Genomic DNA, 9073 nt, shown 5'->3' with positions numbered 1-9073 from the left:
TTCCTACACTCGGAGGCGTCCTTCAGATGGCCCCATAAACAAATATATAATAGTTCAGTGGTAATGAACGCCATACTAATTTCCAAATTGTACACAAGAAATTAAAATTAAAATAATACAAGACTTACAAAGGCAAGAGGCTCCTGACTTGGGACAGGCGCAAAAATGCAGCGGGGTTAAACATGTTTATGAGATCTCAACCCTCCCCCTATACATCTAGCCAATGTAAACCTAGCTTTCAAAATAACAGGACATTTTTATTCAAAACGTAGTTTAAACGTAGCACTTTAAAACGTAGTTAAACTTGACAGTGTGACTGGGGCTTAAACGTACTTAAAACGCATCTTTTGGAATTTTGATTCCATCTAAAGTGAAAGACACAAAAATGTATTTCTGCAATGCAAGTGCAAAAATAACTTGAAAGGTTCGGCTTCAAAAAATGACCCTGTGAAACTTCTTTCAAAGAAACATCGACTACATATATCGATTAAATACTAATCATGTCAGTATACGATATCTATTTTTGTATTTCCACCTGGTTGAAATGCAACTATCAATTATCAACTAGCAGCTGGTATCCATTCGGATGATGTGCTTGAGCTTTTGATTTTGCCATTTGATATGGTACTCTCCGTTGTGAATTCTCCTCGGAGTTTGGTATTTTTTGTGATTTCACTTTTAATCAATCAAATTTTAAACTGTTCAACATCTATAGGCTGTATATTTCGTCTGGTCTAATTCACTCATTCCCAATATCTTAATTTATATACGTCTTAGATATATATAAGTCTACATGTTGAAGTCATGATACATTAAATCATGATATGATAAACATAAATATACTTCGAATGTCATCTTGTTTTAGTTATAACGCACATTTAAAACTAAAAACAAGAAACCGAAAGCGAATGCTAGATTAGCTCAATACTCATTTAAAAAAAAGTCTAACGATAACAAAATGGTAAACTTTATTAAAAAGCATACACCGTTTATTTTAATTTTTTTGCCATAATGCAACATCTTTAACAATTTAATGTTACATCTGAATCAATCTGAAGATACAAGACCTGCACTGAAAACGTTGTAGACATCAAAGAGAGTGTATGATGCCGTGTTTGCCATTATTACCCAAATCCGATCTCCCTCTACTAGATCCATGCAGACAACTTGGGTTGCCATATCCCATTGGTTACCAGTATATAGCCACACATAAGTTCCATCATTCTTCATAAGATTAGTGTGACCCGCAACAAGACCTGTCATCATGGTTACAGACACAATGTAAGTACCATTTATTTCTGCAGTAAAAACACCTGTAGTGCTATTGTAACCATCATCCGGACAAAGGACCTGGTTGTATTGGACACATGGTTTAAGATTATTTGTATTATAACCGCCGGGTAATGTCGCTGTAAATGAAGCTGTAAATAAAACAGTAAAATGAAATTCAATATAATAGATATATTAACAAGCTTTATACACTTAATGCATCGCAAAGCTTTTTTAAAAACATTTCTTTTTAGATGTGTTTACAAATCAGCTCAACAATGGCAGTATTATTTAATTAAACAAGAACCAGAGACTCAACAATCCCCCCCCCCAAAAAAAACAAATAATAAGTAAACTAAAAATTTGTGTGTAAAGTAAGTATAATATCACATAATAACACAAGCGCATTTTTTTAAGTTAAGATAGTAATATAAAGTAAATTAAACAAGAACCAGAGAATCCCCCCCACCCACACACACACAAAATTAAACTAAAAATGTGTGTGTAAAGTAAGTATAATATAACATCATAACACAAGCACATTATTTTAAGTTAAGATAGTATTATAAAGAGAGGCGAAATTTACCAAAGGGACATTAAAACAAAGGGACATTAAAACTAATACGTCGTAAAGAAAAGTTACAACGCCATGGAAATACAATGTAGTAACAAATATTGTCTTTAAAAGAGATTCATAAAGAACCTAATTCAATGTCAACGTAGTCAGTAGTGTCCTGCCACAATATAAAGATGTTGTAATCAAACAAAAATAAATACATTCTTCAAAAGTTTACATGTACGGGATTACAGGATTATATTCTATTATTAATTAAATTTCGACACTTGGAAGACACTACTTAGCTTTTATTATGTTTATAGATAAATTAATATTAAATATATTCAATTACCGGATTCTTCTAATTGTAGGAATTGAGTCAATGATGTTAGATAAACAATCCCCTATAATTTACTTGGCTATCAAGGGTTAAAAAAAAATCAAAAATCTCAAGGTGCAATTGGTGTATTTTTACATATAACCGGAGATGTTACAAATTATCCTAGATGCTGCTTTAGAACGAAGATGTAAATCCATTGGCTTTTAATTCGCTAACTTTGTCTAGTATGGTGAGCTATGATAAATAATATTTCTAAACATATAATGATTGTTTACAATTGAAATGTATATTTAGTCTTCATTTGTTTAATGGATTTATTACCGATTTATAAATTCTTAAACATACCAACATACACTTTTTATTATCAGAATGATTAAAGACAATGTTTTTTTATGCTTATGTTATTTACATCCCCAGCAACAACGGAAGTATACTGTAAAGGTCACAATCTGACCCTTCTTTTGTAACTTAATTTTCATATTACGATAAAATAGACATTATAAAACTATATTACGTTGTTTAATCGCTAGGAACAAATTTATTATTGAGACCGGAAACACGTTTATGTGTTAAATATCCTTATTCTTAAACGCTTTTTTTTTAATTTTTCATGCTGAGGGTAAATTACAAGTGTTGAAAAAACAGCACATGTACAAATACCATTATATCTAAGGTATTGGAACGATATGTAAAAGACTTTTCTCAAACGTACTTTGATAGTCAAAAAATGTTTAAACTTAGGTTTCAACGCCATCAGGCAAAATTGCCCTTAGATGATATTTGTTACTGTCTTCTGGTTTTGTTCATTATTCATTGTTCTTGAACTTGATGATGCGTTTTATATCACTTTTCGAATGAATTCACTGATCATTTCTAATAAAGGTAAGTTCAGAGAAACGTTTTCGACGCAAAATGAAAAAAAACAATTTCAAATTAAAAAAAAAAAATTCAGAACAATTTAAATAAAAGTTTAGACAGTGTGAAAAACTATGAAAAAATGTAACACTTTCAAATTAACAGAAAAGCTTACCTTCACATTGTTCACTTGTACCAAACATCAACACAAATAAGAAACATGTAAAAAGATGCATCATCGTCATCATCGCAATTGACAGGTTGTAAGTGTATCTGCAAAACAAAATAAATTACATTTTTTCTCACTCAGTTAAAAAGTAACAACAAAACAATTCAAAGATGAATTAAAAAATTCCTTCAAATCAAAACTATCTCAAACAGTGAAATGAATGTGGAGAAGTGTCAACTAGTCGTTCTAGATCTATGTAAATCAAGACAGGCTCTACGGACGGCAGTAGAATCCTCAGGAATGAAATAATTACAATTAGTTCATGGACAGTTATTAACAGTGCCAAATTAGCATTGACAGAATTTAACAGTGACAATTTTGTCCAGAAGGAGGTGACAACATTTCATAAACAAGGACACTATTTTATATGATATTTTTTCCGTAGACAAAATTTTAATGGGGTACAATATTTTATATTTTATATACAAATTTTGAAATTAATTGCTGTACATAAACAAAAGCTATCAAACAATGCAGTAATATTCAAATATAAACGTAAAACTTTTATTGAATTAATATCTCGAGTACTTTATAGCTTTGATATTTATGAAATTTGTAGCACAAAACAATATCGAGTTTCAGTTTCCTTAGTGAAGCCAGAATTCGTTTTTTTTTTGGGGATAAATCGCAGGCGTGTGCTACAGAGTGATCTACCATTACTTTGCTATTGAATTTTCATTTCATGCATGAACAATTTGGAAAAAAACACCAAAAAAAATTGTTTTTTGTTAAAATTATATACAATGTGCGTGAACATTGACTCTTAATCATAAAACTGCGAGTCTTAAAAGTCATATATGTATATATCAAGTATGCTTTATATATTTGTATTATATATTTCAAAGGTTATAATAGTTTACTTCATACCACTTAGTACAATTCATACCGCTTCTTAAATGTATAATTAAATGTATAATTAAACTGTTCACTAACCTGGTCTTACAATTTCCTCAATTCAATTGACGAATCTGCTCATGTGGGAACTTTGACGGAGAGGGAAGAACAGTCAGTTTTATAGTCATATAAACAATTAATGTATTCAGATTATGCAACATATTGCAAACACCACTTAATTAAGTAGGCGGTTGTTAAATAACATGTATAATTTATCGAACAATATTATGATTATACTCGAGCAAGTAAATCTTCGTATTGCTTATTACATTTGAAGGTGACCATATTCGATCGAATGTGAATGTATGTGTCTGGATATAACTTCTTTGTGTGTGTTCAATATTTTCTATTATCACTGATATCTTCCTTTCCGTCATTGACCACTCGCACCATCGGGTTGATATTACCTGAATTTAGTACGATTTTCATATGATATTAAAGATATGTACCGTGTTGTGAATCCCATCTGATAATAGTTTATCTGACACGATAATCGTATATATATTTAATATATTGTGAAATCGTTCTTATAAGACATTAGAATATTTGACATTTTAACTGTTTCCACCATATATATATATTCTTTCCATGTTGTGAATCCCATCTGTTAATTATAGTTTATCTGACACGATAATCATATAAAATATTTTCTATAGTGTGAAATCATTCTTATAAGACATTAGAATATTTGACATTTCAAGTGTATCTATCATAAATATATACATATATATCTAAGAATATAAAGCTTAAACATGTTAAACACGCTAATTTATACATTAAAAAGTTTGAATAGAAAGTACGCAATATTTTGCCCAAAAAATTAGCTGCATCAGGCGTGTGCATCATTCATGGTGAAATCGGATGCATGACATGAAAACATGTGTGTAGCTTGAACATGTTGAACTACACAAAATTTGAGTGAAAGTAAAATATATATATTGATGTTTTACAAAACAATATATGTCTGTAGCTTCATTTACATAAAGTTTGAGTAAAAGTAAAAACATATTTATTGATGTTCGATAAATTGTATGAATTTCTATAAAATGTATGAATTTCTATAAAATGTAAGAATTTCTATAATTTTAATGATTTTCTATAAATTGTATGAATTTCTATAAATTTTTTAAGCTTTTACAAATTATATGAATTTCTATCAATAAATTTGTATGAATTCAAGAATATTGTTTTAATTTGTGTTTACATCGTTTTCGTCTCTCTTCTTAAGTCCATCAGGTTCAAGAGATAGTAACGGGTGCATTCAAATTCTCTCTCCTTCTCTCTTGTCTCACTTGAGTATCCCAATTCTATTTATTTTTTGAGAGATTTTAGATACATGTACATCTTGCAAGTGACAATACTTGAGCAAATATAAGATGTCCTATTGTACAACTAATTCGCATTAAGCCGCTGTCTAGGATTTGAACTTTTTAATTTCCGAACATCTAACTCATCATAGATGCCGGCATTGAAATTTTATTTTCACGTCAAATGCGCGTTTCGTCTTAAATAGATTCATTCGTGACGCTCGAATAAAACAATGTTAAAAAGGACAAATAAAGTACGAAGTTGAAGAGCATTGAGGACAAAAAATTCCTAAAAGTTAATCTATTCCTGATTTAGAAAAGCCTTATTATTTCAAAAATTCAACGTTTTGTAATTAACAGTTAATTTATAATTATGATCATATCAATGATAACTCAGGTCAACACAGACGTGCTGACTACTGGACTGGTGACACCTTATAGTACATGTTGCAGACTATAAAAGTACAAGTAAAATACCTATAAAGGTCAATGAATTATTCTGATTTTTGTAATGGAAAAACATATAAAATATATTTCGACTTGTATTATTGAATATATGTTCTGTAACATATTTGTGCATAATAACGTTGATTATTAGTTTTCTTTGCAAAATTTGTTAAAAAGTACAAAATCTCCAGGGTTTTCTTTTTTATTTAAGTAACAGTTATGTTATAGTAATGAAAAGGGATACATTGTATATATAACCTTTATTCATTTGGCAATTTGGATGTTTGTCAATGCATGTACTTGCGATGACGACTAATTGACTAACTTTGTTTATGAAGACTGAATCATTCATGTAAATTAAATATTACCACTTCGAACTAATAAATTCTACCCGTGTTATGTTTTTTCCCCTACACCGAGTTCCTCAAAGTGAACTTTATATTCAAATTCTACATGCCCAACATGCTGCTGCATGAAATTCATTTTTTTTCTCTGTTATTTTTTTGGTTTTGAAGATGCATATTTGTTTGAAGGTGCATATTGTTTTAATTATCAAACTGTCAGCCATCCCAAAAACCTGCCCGTTTTCGTTTTCGTTTGAAGTAATGTGTATAATTCTGCATATAGTCCAAATGGTCTATTAAAGGCTTGTTTGCAAGAACAGGGGTTATTGTCTTCATATATATTTAGTCTACAAATAGCCACACTATATCCATTGTGTCCACAAATAGCCACACTTTAGCCATTTAGTTAATTAAATTACCACACTATACCCATTTAAGTACAGCTCTTTGTAAGAACCAGGCAGAGTGCGATACATGAAGGTTTCAGATTTTTTCTATAATTGGTCTAGTAAAAGCAATAAATGAAAAATGCTCAAAAAATAACTTTTAGTGGGAAAATACGAGTGGTTGCCATGGTAACGGACACTCTATTTTTTGGTCGTTAAGCATGGTAAAATCTTTAAAAAATCAGCTAGTTCACCCCAATTCAGAGCCTGATTATGAATCAAATCGTGCATTTTTCATTAATTTCATATGTAACATTGATGAAACTTGGTTTATGCTTCATTTTAGTGAAGATTGCATGTCAATCAAATTTGTATTTTTTTGTAAAATTTTGTGAAAAAATGCATATTTTCAAATTTTTTGAAAATAAGATTTTTGCTAAATTACCACATTTTCTCTGGTGTTTTTCAAAAAAGTGAAAAAGTGTACAGAATAGTTAGCACTGTACTTATGAAGTTTGGATATTACTTTACCAAATTTTATAGAAAAATGTGTGGGATTTTCTTTAGTTTTATCACCATAGCAACCGATTACTTGGAAACGGAGTTTTCATTTGCAGAATATTGCAGTTTAAGAGCTTAAATGTCCTGAATTTTTTCAAAACCGATAAGAAAAATACATAAAAGCTGACACAATCTTTAAATTACAATCGTCAAGTGTTATTAAAATAAGAAAAGAAAACATGGTTGACTAAATATGTTCAATCGGATGTTGCAGGCATGTTTCTTTTCTATCAGGAGATTTTTAACCATTTCTGCCTTTTATCTATTGAAATTCAAACCTTGTTTGGTTTTACTCTGAATATTATCCCATTTTCATAAATTGATAAAAGCGCATGAAATTCGTTCGCTTTTCCTGAAATGGAAATGTCCTATGTTAATAGATATTTCTAAAGATAATGACTATATACATTTAAAGTGCATATTTAGCTTTCATTTCTTAATGAATTGGTTACCGATTTTTAAATCTAAATCATACCAGCGGAATATTTTTATTATTAGAATGAATATAGCTAGGGTTGATGCTAATAAGGTCGCAATTCGGCTCCCCTTTTGTAACTAAATTTTCAAATTTGGATTTTGTTGACAATATTACAGACCTATGTACCATTGTTTAAACGCTAGGAACAAAATAGGTGTTTTTGTTTGAAAAAATACATGAAACATTGTTTATCACCACAAAGCATGATTCATTTAATTTTCCCATCAAATTCTAAAGTGCTAATATTTAATTTTTTTTTGATACTGAAAAGGCGTATTCGTCAAAAACAAATATTTTACACACTCGTAAATCCTTAATAGTAAACCAGTTAACCATATTATGATTCAGAACTGGTTTTTACCATGAATTATTTAACTGGTATTGTTAATTGTGGTGAGTTACAATTTACATGAAACATATGTTAATATGAAAAATAAAAAGAATAACGGGCATCCATTCAAGACTCCAAATCAACACATGCACAGCAAAAACACATTAGACAAAGAGCAATGTTTTAATTGATGGTTTTCATCTCCTAACTACTGATTCAAATATGACAGTACTTTATTTTGAATAACTGAAGAAAATATTGGCCCTTGAGGCATCTTAAGATACCAACTGTATTGATTGATGACAACGGCATACAATCTCAAATATATACAAAAATATCATTGTTGATTTATGCCGAAAAAATATTGTCTTTATAAAAAACAAATTAAAGAGAAGATATCAAAACTAGTGTTTTTAAGTGTCGGTCAGGATGCTGGATTGTATATCAATATTGCTGTCATATAAATGTATATAAGTCAATCCACTACGTATTACTATATATATTATTGATGAATGCAATCAGCATATCCATGTCTTTGCAAATAAAAGATATTATGAATATATCGAGATTTCGTAAATGAAAACAAACATGTTTAAGTGTATCTAAAGTGGTTTTTTTTAAGACAACTATTTTTTAATATTCAAGTGAAAATTAGATATATATTTTATTTACCTACAATAATGCATATCAAAACATTAAAAAAAAACGAAGTCATAATAAATTGAAGCGTCATGCCAAACAATAAATAAATAAGGCAGAAAACGGCAGTACAAAACACAATCTTCTAGTTAGGGTAGGAGGTCTTAAAGAGAAAATGAAGAAATCAGTAAACAAAAACAATGAAATTTGATTATCCCAGGTACATGCATTGACACACATCCAGAAAACAAAGTCTATAAATAGTACAACGTGGTCGAGAGACATGATTGTACTTTTTCAACAAATTTTCAGACAAAGAAAATTAATATTTAACATTATTATTCCCACATGTGTTACAGAACATGAAAACATGTATTTTACGTGTACTTTCATTAGCTACTACATGCACTATCCGATGTTGTTTGTGCAGAGATTCG

The 9073-nt window shown here is 29.7% G+C and overlaps 1 protein-coding gene across 1 annotated transcript; it reads right to left on the bottom strand.

Moving 5' to 3' along the window:
• Positions 1 to 956: 956 nt before the first annotated feature.
• On the bottom strand, positions 957 to 4245 carry LOC134723621 (uncharacterized). Its single transcript, XM_063587182.1, has 3 exons — positions 4183 to 4245; positions 3196 to 3293; positions 957 to 1421 (listed from the first exon to the last, which is right to left on the bottom strand). Exons 2-3 carry the CDS (start codon positions 3266 to 3268, stop codon positions 1048 to 1050), a joined length of 447 nt encoding a protein of 148 aa, XP_063443252.1. The 5' UTR covers positions 3269 to 3293; positions 4183 to 4245; the 3' UTR covers positions 957 to 1047.
• Positions 4246 to 9073: the final 4828 nt, after the last annotated feature.

The sequence above is a fragment of the Mytilus trossulus genome, chromosome 6 (assembly GCF_036588685.1).
Source record: "Mytilus trossulus isolate FHL-02 chromosome 6, PNRI_Mtr1.1.1.hap1, whole genome shotgun sequence".
Lineage (NCBI taxonomy): Eukaryota > Metazoa > Mollusca > Bivalvia > Mytilida > Mytilidae > Mytilus > Mytilus trossulus.
The sequence above is the reverse complement of the archived record's forward strand: the minus strand, read 5'-3'. Positions and strand labels throughout refer to the sequence as shown.